Source organism: Glandiceps talaboti, chromosome 23 (genome assembly GCF_964340395.1).
Source record: "Glandiceps talaboti chromosome 23, keGlaTala1.1, whole genome shotgun sequence".
NCBI classification, from domain to species: domain Eukaryota; kingdom Metazoa; phylum Hemichordata; class Enteropneusta; family Spengelidae; genus Glandiceps; species Glandiceps talaboti.
The window spans coordinates 4075198-4096208 of NC_135571.1; the positions used below are offsets into that span (position 1 = coordinate 4075198).

The window sequence follows — 21011 nt, forward strand, 5'->3', positions numbered from 1 at the left end:
TAGTGTGACATGAATGTTGTACCTTACTTGGTGCAATTTCTTTATGTACCTCCTACTTTTATTGTCGTTTGTTCATTTTATTCCTACATCTGACAAAATACCATAGGACTTCTCGTACAAAATGTGAGTGGTGAGTGAGTTTACTTAACAATTGAAAATGTCGAAACATACATCCTCAGAATGCTCTCTTCAAAAAGAGCTCAATCACAGAGTACATACAATGATATTATTGTTTGATGTTTCTCTTTGTTTCAATTCAAAAATCGAGTATTATATTGTAACTTAAGACAGGATTTTGGTTGGCTACATGTATGTACAAGATTCAGTATGGTAGTATACCATATGTAGTAAAAGGCGCTCACAGAACAAAAAAGAACAAACGACAATAAAATTAGGAAACAGAGGTAAGTCATCACGACAAGTTCACTAGATCAGATTTGAATGAGATTGAATACTAACCCTTCTTTAGGACCTCCCTGTGTTAGATCGAATACTTGACGTGGATTTAACAACCACTGAAATTTGGACATAAGCCTAGCACCCTACAAAGAAAATAATAAAAGAACATGATTCAAGTATGTAGTCATGACGATATCAACATTTTAAAATCATGAGTTGAAGAGCTGGCAATTTTGAATTTTTTAAATTTGATTTCCGTATGATGTAATAGTCTCTGTCAGTAAGTTTAAAGTCCATAAAGTCTTCCAACTATCAAATATGATGAATCATCTCCCAACTAGAAATGTGTGTAGTCAGCAATTCTCATGAAATTCTCACATTAGTGAATCGACATCTACCAATTTCAGATAGCACATATACGATGGACCTGCCATTTCATACAGCAAGTATAACTTTGGTATTAGACTCTCTTACAGCCTTGGGAGTGTCACTAGCAGAAAACGGCTGTTTTGTATGTACATGTACCAATATCTACCACAAACTAGTATTCTATCTAATATCCTTGGTACTGTGCGCTCCCATCGACTACATAGGATTAACCATTCCATGATGTGTTAGTGCAACCCATCGTGTTATTGTGACGGTCCCATTATAAACACGATGGGTTGCAATAACATGTCATGGAATGGTTAATCCAATATAGTCGATGAGGGCAGACACAGTACAAGAATACTAGGATGTGGTAGATATCAGTACACACAAAACAGCTGCTTTGTGACAGTCTATTTCAGTGTAAACCCCTTTCATAGAACCCTTTGTGAGACACACACCAGCAGAAACACATGTACCCATTTCAGAATCTGGCACCCAAAATGTGCATGTAGACAGACCCCTTTGAACATAGCCTGGAATCCATGTGGATTGGGATTTTAAATTTCATTTTCCAATCACAATAAAATTTAAAATCCCACATGGATTCCAGGCTACTTTGAACAGCACATACATGTATCTAGATTTCCAACTGACATACCCCCCCCCCCCCCACTCCATTCCCTCCCCTCCCCTGGTATAAACTGCGAAATCCACTTACCTGGTTGCCACCACTTTTAGGGTTGATAAACACAAGTAGAGGTTTCATTTGTGCGGATGGAATAGGTTTTATAATGAATGGTTTTAATTTACTCTCTTTTATAGATCGACGTTTTAACGAAGGTCTCTTCTTTTTCCGCTGTGATCCCGTTTTAAATGATCCCTGTAAAATTCAATTGATTGAGTAGTTTGTAATTGATGCAAAAAAAAATCAACAACTCATAAATTGACAAATCAATTAATTGATCAGATCAATTATCATGTTCCATATCTGAAATTTTTCTTTCGGTAATCTTATAATCCAATTAGAAGGAACTATTACACCTGAATATTACACATGCTACAGGGCCACTGAGAATGTTACATATTCATGTTCCACACCTGCAATTTTTGTTTCGGTAATCTTATAATCAAATTGGGAGGAACTACATGTATAACACCTGAATATTACCCATGGTACAGGGCCACTGACAATATTACATATTCATATTCCATACCTGCAATTTTTGTTTCGGTAATCTTATAATCCAATTGGGAGGAACTATAACACCTGCATGAATACCCATGGTACAGGGCTCTTCAATTTGTTGCATCATAAAACAGGAGACTTTATTGTGATACTGCAAATAAACCATAACAACAAATTATGCAAAAAAAAACAAGTCTTGACAGAAGACAAAGTCCTTCAAAAATCAAACACGAAACCAAGTTATGTATGGCGTAACTTTTTTTAAAAATATACTTTTTAACTTTATAAAAGTTATGTATCAATATTGAAACACAGATTATCATTAGTAAATGCTAGTTATGCATTGTTTTATAAATTTGTTCAAACTTTCTACTTCGCAATAAATTTTTTCTTAATTTTTACTTGCAGCAATTTTGAGACAGAAAAAGAAGGGACTAAGTGATAACTTTGACTTACCGCTACTTTGCACCAGGAACAGCTGATAGCTATGATCTCTTTTGTGTTAAAAAGTTTCTGTGGGAAGGATTTACTGCACTGTTTACATTTGCCTTCTTGACGTCGACGATGTACCCAGTGATGTCTCACGATGGTTTGTTGCTATGGTAATGAAAAATACACAAAACAAAGTTATGGCTTCATTTCTCAGGGGTTACTCTTTTAGCTCACCATAGAAAAGTCTGACGACAACCTTCCAGTTTTTGTAATTTTTTTGAAGATCGGTTCTTGTCTTAGTGCTTTGAATGTGTTGCTATGGCAATGGAAAACAACGCAATGGTATGGTTTTATTTCACATGACTTAATATTTTAGATCGGCACAGAAAGTTTGAAAAATCTTTCAAATATTTGTAATTATGAGAGTTGACGATAACAGAACACCATCTTGGATTGGGTAAAGAAGGTTCTTTCTTTTCACCTAAGTATGCAAATCATTTGACCTTTGACCTCCATGCAATGGAAGAGCTTCAGAAAGAGGCCATATTTTTGGTCATGTCAAAGGTCACAGTTTGCTTTGTTTTCACTCTAGTATGTGACTCACATGACCTTTGACCTTGATATAGTGGAAGAGCATCAGAAATAAAGCCTGTAAACTTACCTCTCTGTAATTGCGAATTCCAGCTTCACGAAATGTCGGTTTGCATTTAAAATTGATCTAAAAATTGATTAGGATATGGAAATATGGTCAGAAATGATGGCTATTATACTCATTTCCAAGAGTGTATTTACAGAAAATTAAATTACCCTGAAGAAATGTCAAAGTACGGTTCTCATTAAAGTCGTATATTGAGATTAGTCTAACTGACAGAAATGCAGTATTAATATATTAATATCAAGAGTTGCCCCAATCTGATTAAAATCTGATGTAGTGTACGCATCGTGACTTCTTTTTGGCTGTTACGTTTATTGTCGTTTGTTCTTTTGTGAGTGCTTGTTACATACATACATAGTCAAATCTGATTAAAATCTGATGTAGTGTACGCATCGTGACTTCTTTTTGGCTGTTACGTTTATTGTTGTTTGCTCTTTTGTGAGCGCTTGTTACATACATTGACATAATACCATAGGTTTTCTCCGAGCCACACGAAAGCACTGAGTGAATTCCTTCAACCAATGAAAACACTTAATGCACTGAAATATACAGGTACAGTACACCTCTATGTGTTCTGTTCGAAAAGAGCATGAGCACAGAGCGCAGACAGTAAAGTTATCGTTATTGTTTGGTGGTTCTCCTTCTTTAATTTCGGGAAAACCTACAGTGTTGTGTCAGATGTATGTAATGAGCACTAACAAAAGAACAAATGACAGTAAACGTAACAGCCAAAAAGAAGTCACGCTGTGGACACTACACAAGTGGGTGATAGCAGTTCCTCTGTTGTACAATTCTAATCACCCTGTGATCAATATATATTGTAAATATTGAAAGTCCCAAAACAATATACTGCAAATTCATAACACTCTGTCATTAAAAGTCTGCGATGCCTCCCTACTGAGACCATAATTAAACCAACATCCATTCAATAGCTTATCACTGTTGTATCAACATGTTGCCACAATAGTTTTAGTTTGTGTCTATCTTAGTCAGCCGAAGGCTAAACTACCAGAGTAATAACATTGAGCATTGATAAGCAACCATAAGGTTCCATCCAGTTCACAACATAGCCACCAAATGAATGAAACTTGTCACCTGAGGGCACTATTCAAAACAATGTCTTGATGGGGTACATCAATAACATGCATCACCACCAGAGGGCGCCATTTAAGTTTGACTTACTCTTTCCAACTGTCCCATGCAAGCTGTATGGACAATAATCCTGCAACCTGCACACTTTTTCCTTGGTCCATTTTTCTACCAAGTAAAAATACAAAAAGAGAACAAGAAACATTAATTAATAACTGCTACAGAATATTAAATATTCAGTTTAGAATGATGTCGTGATGATATAAATATGTAATAACAGCATTAATGTTTGACTATAAAGGACTATTGCATTTGAAATGTTGCTTGGTTGTGGCTATATTTGAGATGAAAATTACAGAAAATTGTTGTTTCTGTTAAAGCTACACTAACTGCAACTGGAATGTCTGTTTTCAAAAAACTGTTTTGTTACATTGTAGCTAAAATGACTTACTCATAATATACACCCTGAACATTAGTAAATCAAATGTGGATAAACATATTTGTGTAACAATTCATATAGTTTTGTGCAATAAATCCAATCAAGTTGATTTTTTGGTACATACCAAAAATTATGCACCCCAATGCAAATTACAATTCAATCCATTACTTATGGATAAAATCAACTTCTAGTTAACATATACAATGTCTAATTATTGGTATTTTAACAATTTTCAGTGAATAGATTGTTGGTTGTCTGATTGACTAAATAATACTCCAGTTATAGCTAGTCCAACTTTAAACAATTTATCTATGATGTAATAGAGAGCTAAGTATAGAACATGAATGATTGACAACACATATCAGGTGTATGTTAGGGGGCCTTACCCTATTTCTACACTGAGTAAACTCCCTAGCTTTGGTTTAAATATCATATGCATCTTTTTTCACCATCAATCCACTATGCTACATTCATTGCTGAAATCTATATAACTGTATGATTGCATTTGCCACCCCCCCCCCAATCATAACAAATAGTTAGAGATATTAATACTTGGTTACTATGACAACCATTTTCTTTAATATTTTATAGTCAATACTATATAAGCACAATCATTCCCTTGTGAAATATTCAGTGTTCATTTTCCCAAGTATGAAAAACATTGGTTCGAAATCTGTTCATCATACATTTTACATCGTATAAACTCATTTCAATAAATGCGGTTCAAAACACACTTTCAAAGGTGTAGGCGTCAGTAACAATGAATATAAAGAAGCATTTTGGTGACCACTGAACTGAATCAAATGCATCATTGTACTCAATAGAGGAAGTAAGAGAAGTAATTTGATGTGAAATTGGTCTATAGAACAGAGTTGACCTTTAACCCCATCACTACTGAGTCAAAGATGATAATTTCAAACACTCATTTTGCTCAATTTTGGGGCAAATCTTATCACTTTTAGAGTCAAATTTTGCCAAATATTCATTAATAAGAATAAAATCTATTATTTCAGTCCAAAATGAATTTAACATATGACAGAAATTTACGGAATCAGAAAATTTTTGTCCGAATAATTTTGGCGGGTATCCAAGTATTATTTTTGCAAATTTGAAACATAAAGCTTGCATTCTGTAGTAATATCTATTCAAATTTTCAGTACTGAAAGGATAGAGGTCATATTAAACACAACAGTACATGTACATACAGTATCACATTGAATATGACAAAGCACTGTACAGCACAGCAATTCCATATTTGGGCACTACTACTGTGTGACATTGCAATGACAAGCCATTCCATATATGGGCAACACAATGTAACATATAGTTACAGCAATTTCATATTTGGGCAGTACTACTTGAGTAAACCGTAAGCATTTATTCCATATTTGGGTATCATATATTTTTGCACCATAAAAACATTAGAGTTACAGCAATTTTATATATGGGCAGCAATGTGGATATTCCATATATGGGCAGCAATGTGGGCATTCCATATATGGGCAGCAATGTGAGCATTCCATATATGGGCAGCAATGTGGACATTCCATATATGGGCAATACTACAATTGTACAATACCATACACAACAATTCTATATTTTGGAAGACCTACATTGTACAAATTTCGCAGTATGTACATTTTTGTAGACATAAATATAACTGCACATCTAGCAAAGACAAAAGACAACATCTAGAGAAATTGATAAAAACTTACTTGGCCGTGCATTACCTTCAGTTCACTTACCAAGCAATCTTGCTCCCCCACATAACAGAAATCCCCAGATGCATTGGTGTCTAACCAAATATGGTCACCTGGGAGAGCATTCTCCTATTGGATAGAGAATTGTGATGTAATACATGCTACAGGTCACATGACACTGATTTGCCATTTCATTGGCTTGAAGTTTGCTTCATAATTATCATAACAATTGTATTTGAAATCTTGGTGGGTAACATGATTAAATGAAGTGATTTCATTTGTTTATACCAAAGAAGGGAGTTTACAAAACACTACTCCATATTTGGTATATCACATGACTATATGATAGAATTTCATTGGCTAGAAGTTTGCTCCATTGTGAGAATAAACATGACTACATGAAATCACAGGAACTCAGATAATGAAATGTTACTAAGTTTCCTAGATTAGCTTACTACCAAATAAAGAAATAAACTCCAGAATATTTGCAATTCTTAACATGTACGTTAACTGTGTAATGGATATAATTTTAATTTGTTTAAAGATTTGTATGTATTGTAACTAGAGGAAATAAATACCATATTTGGTATAATATGAACAGATTTAATTGGTTGAAATTTAAGAGGCTAGGGAAAAACATGTTTGTCAGTGAAAGAAATTATTGGTCTGAAGTTACTCCTAAATAATTCACATATCAGAACAGTCAGATCTCCTTGACTGGATGGTGAACACAAGTACATATTTGGTGTTTACCAGGTCATATGACTGAATGGTGGGGTCCCATTGGCTTGGAATTGGTAGGTAAGCCAAGTTAGTAACTTGGCAGAAAGAAAGGATTTCATTGATTCATATTTCAAATACATGTAATGTCACATGACTAAATGAAGGGATGCCATTGGCTTGAATTTAACACCATTTATCAACTTGAATTTCATGGTTCACATTTCAAATGTCACATGACTGAATGGAGGCATCCCATTGACTAATTAACTTGCTATCCAGAAAGAATGGATTCCATTGGCTACATGTATAACATTTATCTCCTTATATGGTAAATAAAAAACAGATATTACTTACACTCCAATCGACTACTGCTTTGATTTCTCTATCACTATCTAGTAATTCGCTAGCTGCCAGGTGGTGTGAGGGAAAACCATGTAAATTAGCTGTATATGCACTTGACTTTGATATTGCTTTTCTGAAATTAAATGAAAAGGAAAAAAGTCTTGTTAAAATTAAAAATCACATTATAGTGACATCACACTCCCTACAAGGGAGCTGATTTGTTTTTCACTTGTAATGATCTAGGAATACAGTAATAATACACTGTGTATAAATGAATGCCGTATTCATTCTTTCTGTTCAAATGTAGAATGAATCTCAAGGAGCTCTATTTCCCTGAAATCAAAGTTTTTCAAATCTCTCCAAACTTGTGCCATATGATAGCTTGGTTGTGGTCCTTTCAAATAATAACAGAAATTTGGCAGTCTCCATCTTCCTTTTAAGGAAATCGACAACTTTTCATCCCATAGAATTACCCATGTATTTGGTGGCCATATTGGATTCTAAGAATGGCTTAATTTAAATATCACTTTTTGACCTCTATCGAAAAAGTGTTCGGAGAATTCATTTTTCAAATTTTCATTTTTGAGGCACCTACTAGATGTACACATGTACAATATACATGTAAGTCAGTAAATTTCCTGTTCAAAGTCTATGAGTCATTTTTCAGAGAGCTTTTTCATGTAGTGGTTTTATATAACTACATGGTAATGTCATTTTGTAGACATGTTGTGAAGTATACTTCTCCCCAATGTATAGTTATATGACTCATCTAGATTGACAGAAAGTTACTGACACTGCCACACAACGAGAATTTTCATCACGACTATTCATTTATAGGACTTCCCAGGAAATGAAATTACAATGTAATCAAAGACTTTCCTGGAAGGCGCAAATGAACTCTGTACAAGTGGCTTTTACACAAAGCGCAATCAGCGTTGGTATTTCCACAGCATATTCAAATATTGCGAGAGGTATATAAACATGGTAAAGAAAATTATGACTATTGTTTGCCCACAAATAAAAATTCATGGTTTTTGTTGTGGGGTAAGAATGATAAAAACTGCTTGTGACTTACTAAAGATGTGTAAATAAACAATAAAGAAACACCAAATTTTTGTGCTGTACGTCAGTGGCATGTCAAATTGACCTAGCGAGAACACAGCTCACAAAGTGATTTAGTTAAGGGCTAACTTATAGGAAAACACCACAGTTTGACACAGTAATTGAAATTGCAGTGCATCAGCAGTGTGTCAGACTATCATAGTAGACACACTTGTCACCACACAGTAAGGGAACTACCGGAACATCAAATTTGGTGCACAAGAAGAAACTGTTGTTTGTCAACTCCTCAATGACACATCACTGGCGTTAGATGCACGGTAGATGGTACACTGGCCCTAGTCTTGTTCAAAACTGCAACCATCTTAGGTCAGTCATACTTAATTCTATTTTGCTTCTGACCCATCTGACCTACAGTGTAAATCAGTACATGTATAAGTCTGGCAAAATAATTTTAACAACTGATGCTGTTTTATCAGGATTAGAAAAAAATCACAACGTCACTAATTGTGCAATATCAACCCCATAAGTGCATATCTGGGTAAAAATAATCATTTATTGGTGAAATTGGGATATTTAATAAACCACATGGTTCAAAGATTCCTTCTGACTTTAATTGTCATTTCTTAAGTCATTCAGACTATTAAAGTTTAAGTATGAAATGACAGTGCAAGTATCACCAACATGTACACATACATGTATATTAATTTTCTATTTTTATGGTGTTATGATGAAAAACATAGAAGTACATGTATGGATGCCTTTAATAACAGGTATACTAATTTGTAAACTTGCGTGAGGATTCAGATTTAAACAGCAGTACATAATACGATAATCTCGCCACGCTATAATATTAAAATACTCTCACGTCTTCAGCTGTCTTTAGTTACAACACAAACCCCTAGGCCCTCTGCATGTGATTGGCACCATTCATCTTGATAGCGGTCCGTAACAAAGTGTCAATTTCTGTATGTTGTGATATCAATCTTCCTTTTATCCCTTTTCCCCAAATACATATACAGTTATCAACGGATAACATCAGACAGTCTATTTTCACACAACACGAGATAAAACTTAATATGTGTAGCTTGAAATTACCTTTCGCTATCGCCTGCTCTACTTAAGGGACACGCACAGAGAATGACTGTTCTGGACAGGAGCTACAAACATCATTTTACTTTTTGCTATCGCCTCCTCTACTTAAGGGACACACTCACAGAGAATGACTGTTCTGGACAGGAGCTACACACATCAGTTTACTTTTTGCTATCGCCTCCTCTACTTAAGGGACACGCACAGAGAATGACTGTTCTGGACAGGAGCTACAAACATCATTTTACTTTTTGCTATCGCCTCCTCTACTTAAGGGACACACTCACAGAGAATGACTGTTCTGGACAGGAGCTACACACATCATTTTACTTTTTGCTATCGCCTCCTCTACTTTTAAGGGACACACTCACAGAGAATGACTGTTCTGGACAGGAGCTACAAACATCATTTTACTTTTTGCTATCGCCTCCTCTACTTTTAAGGGACACACTCACAGAGAATGACTGTTCTGGACAGGAGCTACACACATTATTTTACTTTTTGCTATCGCCTCCTCTACTTTTAAGGGACACACTCACAGAGAATGACTGTTCTGGACAGGAGCTACACACATCATTTTACTTTTTGCTATCGCCTCCTCTACTTAAGGGACACACTCACAGAGAATGACTGTTCTGGACAGGAGCTACACACATTATTTTACTTTTTGCTATCGCCTCCTCTACTTTTAAGGGACACACTCACAGAGAATGACTGTTCTGGACAGGAGCTACACACATCATTTTACTTTTTGCTATCGCCTCCTCTACTTAAGGGACACACTCACAGAGAATGACTGTTCTGGACAGGGCACATCATTCACAAGGTTTGAAAAAAAAATTGCAAACTTTGACCTGGTTGTGAGGATGGGCAAGTGGTACTTGGACGTTTATGTACAATGTAATCTCACGGGTTTTCTTCACATTTTATAATCAGACTCTTTGATTTACCCTTGTTTGTGAATAAGTAGCCTACCGGTACATGTGTACATGTACATGTAGACTTGAAGAACTATTGCTACTGTTATTTTGCTATCCGATTTTGATTTTTTGAATTTTCGATCCATTCACTTGTCTAGACTAGGTCTGAATGGGAGTCAGAGGACACGAGTGAGCTTTGAAAAATCTAAGTGTCAGTTAAGATAGTGGAATACATGTAGTGGTCATGATTGTTCTTCTAGTCTACAGGTGCAAATGTGGGCTAGTAAATATGTTTTACTGCGATAATACATATATGCATGGCATAATTGTAACACATTTCTAATTGTTACACATTATCAGAAATAATATGAATATTCATGAGAATGTCACTAATGCCCACGAGATAATGCTTGTCAATGGCAAGAAATTCCACTGAACAATGAATGAGGAGCAAGTTTCAACTCTATTTTTCTTGGCAATCATGTCTATTGTATGTAAAGTAATTTAATCATGCAATGATGCTCCAGAACTGAAATTTTTATGCGAATGCCTAAATAACTTTACAATTCACAACAATCAGACCTTTATGGCATGTACGTTGAAAAATAGATGCCCATGTAAGTTATAAATAAATGAGTTCAACACAGTAATTTCCAAGATTATGCCCCCGTAGACAAGTGTCTAAATATGGAAACCTATGCGGCATGTACGATATCAATCTACTAAGTGGTATTGCTTTGGGCTACATTGCTGTGTCCATCAATCTACCGATGAGTTATAACTAGACATATATTCCTACAACAAGCTCTGTAATTCATCATTCTGCAAATTTCAAATCTTGTTATGTTTCATAGTTATAGATAGCTTTAGAATTTAAATATATTGCAGTCTCAATCTTCAACAAATAATCTCTGCAATCTATCATTTTCAATATTATTTTAAATTTTAAAATGTTTTATAAATTATAGTTGATCTCAAAGTTAGCTTTTTATACAATGTAAGTTATATAAGTTCGAATTTAATTCAGAACAAATAAAGTTCTGCAATCATTTTCCATATTAATTCAACTTTTATTTATTTAATTTGTTTTAAATATATAGCTTTATGACTTATATAAGTTGTAATCCAATTCTTTTACCAAGCTCAGCAATCTCATTTTTCACATTATTTAAAATTTTGTTTTGTACAATTTACCATAAATAAAACTTTATATATTATATATAAGTTGGAGTTTAATTCGAAACTAATCAAGTACTGTTGTCTATCATTTTCCATGTTATTTTGAATTTTATAATGGTCATACATGTATGTAGTTTATATCTTAAAGTGGCCATATGGATGAGGAATGGATAATTATTTTGGATTTTTTAATTTATAAAACAATTTTATCTTGGCTTCCTACTTGAAAATTCAATGTGAAATAACATAATGTAAAGTCCTTGTTTGTAACATAACGTATTTCAATTTTTTAGTGTAGACGAAAAGTGGATTCAATGTGGATTAAAGTGATGTGGATCAGTTTAATTCAGATTGGATCCGGATCAGATATGGACATGGCTTATACTTGTATCTGCATGTCAGAGGCTCCCTTATAACCTACTTGTGTTAATCTACCACATAGTAGTTCCAGTTTATGTCTATCTTAGTAAACCAAGACCTAAATTACCAGAGTAATAAGTTGCATCTTGTCAGCTAGATGCAATATCTCATCTCTTCATATTACAATGTATCTTACATTTTATGTTTTGTAGACTTTTTTCATACATGTAGCTTTATAAGTTGTAAAAATTGTAACCTGACTCACAACCAATAAATCTCTGCAATCTATCATTTTTTAATGTTATTTCAAATTTTATATTTTACATCCTACAATCATATAATTGTATAAGTTGTAGCTGACTCTTTTAACAAACAGTCTGAGAATTTTTTTAAACATTTTCTGTGTAATCTTAAATTTATCTTGGATGGTGTCGTAAAAGAGGTTATGGTTGACAGCAACGAGCTTTACCAACTTCCCAACAAAAGAACTCTGTACTGCATATACTGTGAAATATTGTATAAGCCATGTGATAATTTTGTTTCATTATCAATCATTTGTTTTAACCATACTAACCATTAAGCAATGGATTACTGACGGCAAAACTTGACATGTTTCAATAATGATGTATGATTGTAAAAGTCCAATAACTTAAAACACATGAGATCACACCCTGATGGCTTCATCAATCTAAATTCTGAAGCCATACATCAAAAATATTTACTTAATCATGCACGACTCCATTATCATTGTGTTGCATAAGACTGCCATGACATATTATACGTAGATTTCCGTTTGGTATTACGAATCTATGATACACTTAAAGAAAAAGTCTATGTCCACGCAACTTAATCTCCCATGCAATACATTTAATACTGTTCTTTCCCAGGATAATTTTTACCATTCTTACAAAAAAAAACCAATGGGTTGTGGAGATGGTACTGTCATAGATTTTAACAAATCTTCCTCTCCATCCCAGCTTACACAGAAAATGTATATTCTTGCCATGCTACCCCTTTCTGGAAATAAATTTCAATGATCTAAGCTCCAGGCTAAACATGAAGAAAACTGGATTTACATTACCCAGTTTCTTCTCTTCTGGAGTTATTAAGTACTGTCCAATAAATATGACTAAACATTTAACAAACAAACAAACTGCATATAAAAACCGACAATCCCTTGCTGGCCATCCCTGCCTCAGACTAATTATAGCAAAACATGTCTCACTTCCAAAATAACAGCGTAACAGTGAAGCACACAGGAAACTACATGATAGCAATTAGCCACCTAACGTGACTAATGTGGAGGAAATTCAAATGAACCTTGAGAGTCTCACAAGTGAAAATGCCCGCTAACAAATTTGAAAGAAGATCAAGCGGCCTCGCTAGCACACTGGGGCTGTGTTCTTGTGAGTAACAACCGTATGTTGTGCTAGCTTTATACCCATCTCTGATGTTAACTCTCTGTTGAACAATGTATAACTAAAACACAGACCAAACTGCATTACATTTTATTACTTTTCATTCTCATTTCACTTTCCTGCTAAGTTAAATAGTTTTAAATATAAACATGAAATATGCATAAAGTACACTGTAAACTGAAAATAACTATTTTCCCCGAACTACATGTATCCTGCCCAGATGATCTCCATATCTAGAAAACAAATTTAAAGTAAACAGGGCTCAAAATAATGAAAAATATATATTTTCTTGCCCCCTGCTCTAATTTTGAGCCCAGATAAATCTCACGAAGCATTTCCTGGAAGTACCATCTAAACATGTTTTCAAATAGCATTTCCTGGAAGTACCATCTAAACATGTTTTCAAATAGGGTATCCAGTAGACTTTGTCACAGCATTGTGCAACATAATGCAGCATGCATTCTCATAAAATTGCAAAGAAGAGTGGTTTGACTTAAGTTACACCTGTTGCATATTTACAGCAGACTACAAAATCCACAGGTGAGCAAATTAAAGTGGCCATATGGATGAGGATTGGGTATTTATTTTGATTTACAGAGCAATTTTATCATGGCTTCCTACTTGACAAATTAATGAGAAACAACATTGACTGAGTCTGTGTTTGTAACTCAATACATTGTGAAAAGCTACAAAAATATTTAGAAAGTTTGTTATTGGACGTACATGTACTATAACAAAGATTTTACACATTAATTAAATATGCTTTATTTTTTTATTTTGCAATTTATTGAGTTTACAGACAAGGACTTGGCATATGTTGTTTTCACATTGATTTTTCAAGTAGGAAGCGATGATAAAAATTGTTTTATAAAATTAAAATTTAAACATCCAATCCTCATTCATATGGCCACCATAAAACATTTTTGATGACACACTTAAAAAATTCCTTATTTTTTACTTCCATTTAAGGTAAATTTCATACCACTGGACATGTCTACATTAATCCTGTGGGTACTGGATTAGCATAACGTGTCGTGAAGTGTGCAAGTTTAAAAGCTATTTTCAAAGTGTTTGCAAAATATTTACATAAAACGATACACGATACAATGTTAATGTCACTGTATGCCTCCAATGGCATTTAAATGTGTCAGCCAGGATTACTTACATGTATTATACATGTAGTGCAGTTGATGGCATAATAATGATTTCAACATTTTAATACGAGTAACATTGAAGTAAATCACTTACTCTATGTGCTACACTCGTTTATAGCATTCATATTACAATGAGTAACACTGAAGTAAAGCACTTTCTCGATGTGCTCCACTCATTTAAAAACATTCATATTACAATGAGTAACACTGAAGTAAAGCACTTACTCTATGTGCTACACTCGTTTATAGCATTCATATTACAAAGAGTAACACTGAAGTACAGCACTTACTCTATGTGCTACACTCGTTTATAGCATTCATATTGCGAGTAACACTGAAGTAAAGCACTTACTCTATGTGTTACACTTGTTTATAACATTCATATCAAGTGTCTTTCAATTGGTTTATTTACAATTCTAGCATGTGGCCTTTATAATGTGGGCAATTAAAGAACACTTTACAGTTGATATGGATGCTATAAACGTTTGTGGTACCCCTGACAGTGTTTTTTTTTAAATGTGATGACATTATCGCATCCACAGAACTAACCAATTGCAACTGCCTTTCAAATTGTGATGGATTGACATATGTCATTTACCCTTCAACAAGCGGGGTAGCACAGATTTCTGTGCTACAGTAGAATAATGACTTTCCCTATACATTGTACGTGAGTGGCGATGTCAACATCGCAGAAATCGTAACGCATCATATAGGAACTATACTAGTATTTCAGATATACCAATGATTCAATATCTTGGTAAACACCATTACTTGTACAAGCAAGCATCCACTATAGGCAGAATAATTTGACCGTCTAGGCGAGTTTTTTTTCTATTTTGCCCCTCAGGCTACTTCTGTTTGTATTAGATGTATAAAGGTACATGTACCAAGAATTTTCTACTTTCATGTGAGTTTGCTTCATGTCCATTGTTTTAGTCTTTAGAATGTTTATGATTCCATCCAATTTTGATTCAAACTTTTGAAAAAGCCCACTAATGATGTGGAACTACATGTAGTAAAAGATTCCCGCCAATACTGATAAAGCAGATAAATTCAAGGCATCACACCTGGTATTAGTTAATTCATTTTACAACAGAGGAAGTAGGACTGTAAAATCAACTAAACTCATCACAACAATTGAGGCACAAGTAATTGTCAGACAGGAAACTCCAGGGCCAATGTTTGTGGATGCACACTGATCAATCAAACAAACGTTAAGTTTTAATCTAGCTCGCCACTGCCACATACTGACATGTAACATGTGCACCACATAAAACATAATTTTGATAAAAAATGTTTGTAAACATTCAAATCAAATCAAAATTTTGACAAATGGGACAAAATACTATCTAGCATCCTATTCTAAAATAGAACTTAGACTTGACAAAAAGAAAACACAACCAGAATTGTTCAGTTTGAGGTTAATTATTTTGTACGACACACATAATGTATTTATATGAAAATGTGTGCAAAGGATCACTTTCAACACCACAATGTTGACATTTGCTCTATGACAAGTATATTATCAATCACCCCATTCTAAATTAAACTTAGATGTGGCAAATTTTTTACAACAAAAAAAATTGAAAGTCTGAATATCACTTTGGCCTACTGTAGTTTCCTAAAGGTGTGCAAAGTAGTTTGTCTCTTTATTATCAAGTGATAAATCTAAATTTATAGTACCAATGAAGTGTAATTCTTTGATGCTTATTGTTTCCGTTATCTCGGAAACTGGAGACGTGAACTGTGAATTTGATTTATTATAAGTTTAAGGCCTGCACATGTGTACATGTATTGGTTGCAGCCAGGTTGCAACTATGTAGACATGTACGTGTGTATATGTTTATGAAGAAAGATGATGTATTTATATTTTTTACAATGTTTCTTACCAAGATTAAAAAAATTTGCTGAAATTTTATCTGATTATCTTGTCTGTGATATACATTTTATAACATACATGTAATGTATACAGCATGTCAAGCTTTCAAGAGAAATAATATGAATTGAATGAGGTGGTTTTTTTTTTTACATAATAGGAAGATGAAATACATACACATGTACATGAGTACATAATTAACCTCTGTCAGTCTACAAAACTGCGTACATCTATTTGAAAAGATGCTTCAGGTCTTCCCATTCAACAAAACAGAATGGATACTAGGAGGAAACCATGGATAGGGTTTATTGGTTTACGGCTGATAATTATCACTAAAATCTCTACTCAAACATTCCACCAGAAAACACATCTGATTCTTTTGTTGTACATGATGTATATACTCACTTAAAACTCTGGGGCATCCGTTGAATATGGTAATTTTCTGTCACAGCCGGATCGGCTTCCGTGTCACTATCAGCCCCACGGTCAATACTCGCCTGTTCAATCCCTGAACAGCCACTGGCGCCAACATCCAATGAATGTGACCTGGGTTTCATTTTACGCATGTAATAGTTACTCCGCGGCATGGTGAAATCGTTAGTAGGACTACTAAAGTATGCTTGTTAGCGTCGATGGAAGTTAGTAATATCCCGTGAAACACACGACCTGGCTGGTCACTTAGTCTGCTAACTCAATTCAAACTCTTTAGGGATCACAAACCGAATTGCCTTGTCAACCTTTTGTGCCTTTCAATATCACAAAGACACTTTCAGTCCACCAAAGTGCAATTTAAAGAAGACCTCTTTCACCTGCTTCTATGATAAATCGTGTATATTATAAATTTCCCTCAGGATTTATATAGAAGATGAACTGTCAAAAACTGTCTGTTCTGAATGAGTAATTGCAACTGAAACTGTAGCTACAAATGTTACTTGGTTGGTAACACGTATGCTTACAGCAACTGACTGCTACACAATCGCAGGCACAGCAGTTGGTGTATGATATTTGTGATTGATTCTATTATATTAAGACTTTTGTTCCGGTGTTAACATCTGTGAGTAGTGCAACTCTCAGTGATTGTGGACCGTACAGTTCGTGCAGTTCAAAAAATTAGAATGACCCTGGGAATTATCAGCACTGCTCGGGGTTTTGTTCCGCAGAATTTTTCAAAGATGTTTGCAGAATCTCACAATCAGAATATATTGAATAAATTTGACGGATGGCGTCACTGATGGTATTTGATTCTCACCCTCAATATCATGTATTCTGTACACTACAGAATCTGATGGAACAATACTTCATTTAGTTATCAGCATGTACTAGAACTAGAAATCATTCAAAACTCGATAATTGAATGAAACGCCATGTAGTTTGTATGAATTCAAACCAAGTAGAATCTTGTACATAAATCAGAATCAGCTTAAGCACGAGATTCAGCAAGAGTCAGTAGTAGTTATACGTTTATTTATCTGGCTCAGGATAGTTTAGTCTACTTGAGCTGGAACACACGTTGACTTATAGTTTATCTTATACGCTTCAGCAAATCTGCTTTTAATGTACATTATATTTCAACCTCAAGATGAAACAGCAAACACCTAGAACACATATTTTATACTTCAGTTCTAGCTATTAAACTCAGCAGTTTGTTTACAGCAGATTTTTATCTGTTGTCCAAAGGATTTTCACTATTGACTTTTCCCTACAGCCTGTTTTATAGTCCGTAATCCTGTCCACACCGTCTATACTCAATTACGCTGGTAATTCCCCAGTACAGAAGACACAGGTCACCAAATAATTTTCATTTGAGTATATCTATTAATAGTTATGACAATCAACTATGCAATGTTTCCAAAATTGTAATACTGGAGCTCCTACAGGGAATACTTAGAGCACTACGGCATCAAACACATGAAGGATCCGCTGCATCAAAAACACCACTTGGAAGCTATGTTCAGTCAACTCCTGGATGTTTGCTATGATTTTCAATTCATCGCCAATTACTAGGAAGAAACCCAATGGTTAATCATCTCCATGGTTACCATATAGCTGGATGTTTGCATCCAGTTTCCTCCCGTTATTGATTCATTGAAGGTCTGTATTTCGGAATCAGCATCTAATTTCGAACATAAAGTCTGAGTTAAGGAAAGCTTCCTACTGTGATCTGGACAAATAGACCTCCCAGATCGCACTGGCAAATCACTCACAATTCACACACACACACATTATTGCGGTCTTGCTACTGGCAAAGAAAAGAAACACCTTCACTGAAGGTGGATGTTTAATATGAAAATAGTATTATGTACGTGGGTGATTTTATTTTAAGCATACCATCTGTCAATCTAGTGTTAAAGCGAAATTGCCATTTCATGACATGATCTGCCAGTTTCAGCTGTGTTTTGTCAAAATATTTGACAAAGCTGCCAATATAGTGCTTGTTGTTTTAACTATTTTTGAATGAATCATGTCATCCATATATCATGACCTCATATTATTGAACATACACTGTTGATGTAATGTACAGAAAAAGGCTTTCAAAGAATTGGCCTAATTTGACTTAATTTCAACGTAGTGTGTACGTGTACATGTACATTTTCTGCATTGTACATATTAACATACGTCATTGTATGATTGTTTAAGTTAGACAAGTTAAAATGTTCTGGAAAGATGTATATATTATACACACTTATTTTTCTCAAGTATATTTAAGTGTAAAATTATCTTCTTTTTGCAACATTTTCCTGCACTATTATTAGGAAAACTATTAATACATGTAGTCATTAAATCACTGAATTCAGCTATATGTATTTTACATGTTTTTTCTCTACTACAAGGTATACATGTACAACATAAACTTCTTTACAATAAATACATTTTTATTTAGGTCTTTTAAACATCTTAATATTGTAAAATAATTATCAAATTCCTGCCAGCCAATCCCAACAACATAATATTTCTAGAATTAGAAACTTACTATTAATATATTACATTTTTTTCCGTACTACCTTTAATTTAGGGTCTTGTACCTGATGGAAATCTGCGTTCTTTAGTAGATCAAACTGGGCATCATCTACAAAATGTACATGTAGCTTACATATACATGTACACAGTGTTTTTGTTGGGCAGTAAGCAGATAAAATCTACCTGAGATCCCTCGTCATTATACTAGGGTTCCCTACCAGTGTTTTTTTAAGGGCAGTAAGCAGGTAAAATCTACCCGAGTTCTCTTATCATTTTACTAGCCTAGGGTTTCCTACCAGTGTTTTTTTTAAGGGCGATAAGCAGGTAAAATCTACCCTATCATTTTACCGGGATTGTCCACTACAATTACAAAATATATGGTAAATGCAAGGGGAAACTATGCCAGTTTTACCACACTCCCCGTTTCTGTTACTGGGGTTCCCCAACATTAGGAAAACACTGATACATGTACATGTACATATCATGTTATCTTTTTTTTAACAAAACCTAGAAGATACAGCAGTTGTTTGAAGCCAAAACCTCATTGAATAGGGTCAAACTACATGTAAGCATCATCCCTCGTCTCTGGTTATTAATTTTTCAAACCTAGAAGATGCAGCAGTGGTTTGAAGCCAAAACGTCGGTAAATAGGGTCAAACTATGCATGTATGCATCATCCCTCTTGTATCTGGTTATTAATTTTTCAAACCTAGAAGATACAGCAGTGATTTGAAGCCAAAACCTCAATGAATAGAGTCAAACTGAGCATTATCCCTCTTACATGTACATTTTGCACATACATGTATGTACATGTCCATACAAAATGTACAATCATGTACCTGGTTATTTATTTCTAAATCAAACCTGGCCAACTCTGCATAAATTTAAACCCAGAACCACAATGAATCAAGCTTCTGTACAGATTCCGGAAAAATGTTACCAACTAAATTTACAATCGTGGTAGGAACATACAGATAGGCAATATAATCACCAGCATGACCTTTTTAATAGCAGGGGATTTTAAGCCTAACATAGTACATGTATTGTAAGACATTTATATAAGGGAAAGTATATTTTAGAAAATGCATGTTGTGTTGTGCTGACAGCTGTCACACCTGCAATCAACATTTTTACACAGTCTATACAAATCCTATTAAAATGAGAAATTTAACTGATTGGAGACGTGTGTAGTGAAAATATTACTATTATAGAATCTTATATAATTTAATTATGACATTCATATAAATGAACTTCATTTCCCAATTTTTTATGTGGAAATAATTTCATACACAACATTAAATCCACTTGGAAGGAAAAATTTACTACTCCGAAAAATGAAAATATTGGTGATATAAACCATATATTAGTATTAAAGAATTCAATTTCGCAATATGTGATATGCAAATGTGCAATGCTGTATTGGAAAAATTCATTTTTCCTACACAATAGTTGAAATCCTATTAGAAGGATATATTCAACTGAGAGTGATGAAAATATTGGTATACTAGTATAATGAGATTCAATATCCCCCATGGCAATTATCAATGAGATGCAAATTCATCAGTGTATAAAAAAATCATCTTTCTGATGCAACAGTGCAGACTGGACATATGGTTGTGATGTAACTTGTGTGCATACATTTTTTCACATTTGATTAC

The 21011-nt window shown here is 34.3% G+C and overlaps 1 protein-coding gene across 4 annotated transcripts in view; it reads right to left on the bottom strand.

Moving 5' to 3' along the window:
• LOC144453225 (diacylglycerol kinase zeta-like) overlaps positions 1-21011 on the bottom strand; it is a 153883-nt gene that overhangs the window by 16496 nt on the left and 116376 nt on the right. For 3 of the 4 annotated variants that reach the window (XM_078144503.1, XM_078144505.1, XM_078144506.1), the window contains exons 2-9: positions 7350-7470; positions 6288-6401; positions 4227-4301; positions 3051-3107; positions 2414-2554; positions 1986-2108; positions 1490-1651; positions 460-542 (exon numbers count right to left, since the gene is read on the bottom strand). In XM_078144503.1, coding sequence (XP_078000629.1) covers positions 460-542; positions 1490-1651; positions 1986-2108; positions 2414-2554; positions 3051-3107; positions 4227-4301; positions 6288-6401; positions 7350-7470 — 876 coding nt within the window. The remainder of the gene's footprint in view (positions 1-459; positions 543-1489; positions 1652-1985; positions 2109-2413; positions 2555-3050; positions 3108-4226; positions 4302-6287; positions 6402-7349; positions 7471-21011) is intronic. The other variant, XM_078144504.1, reaches the window with a different exon arrangement.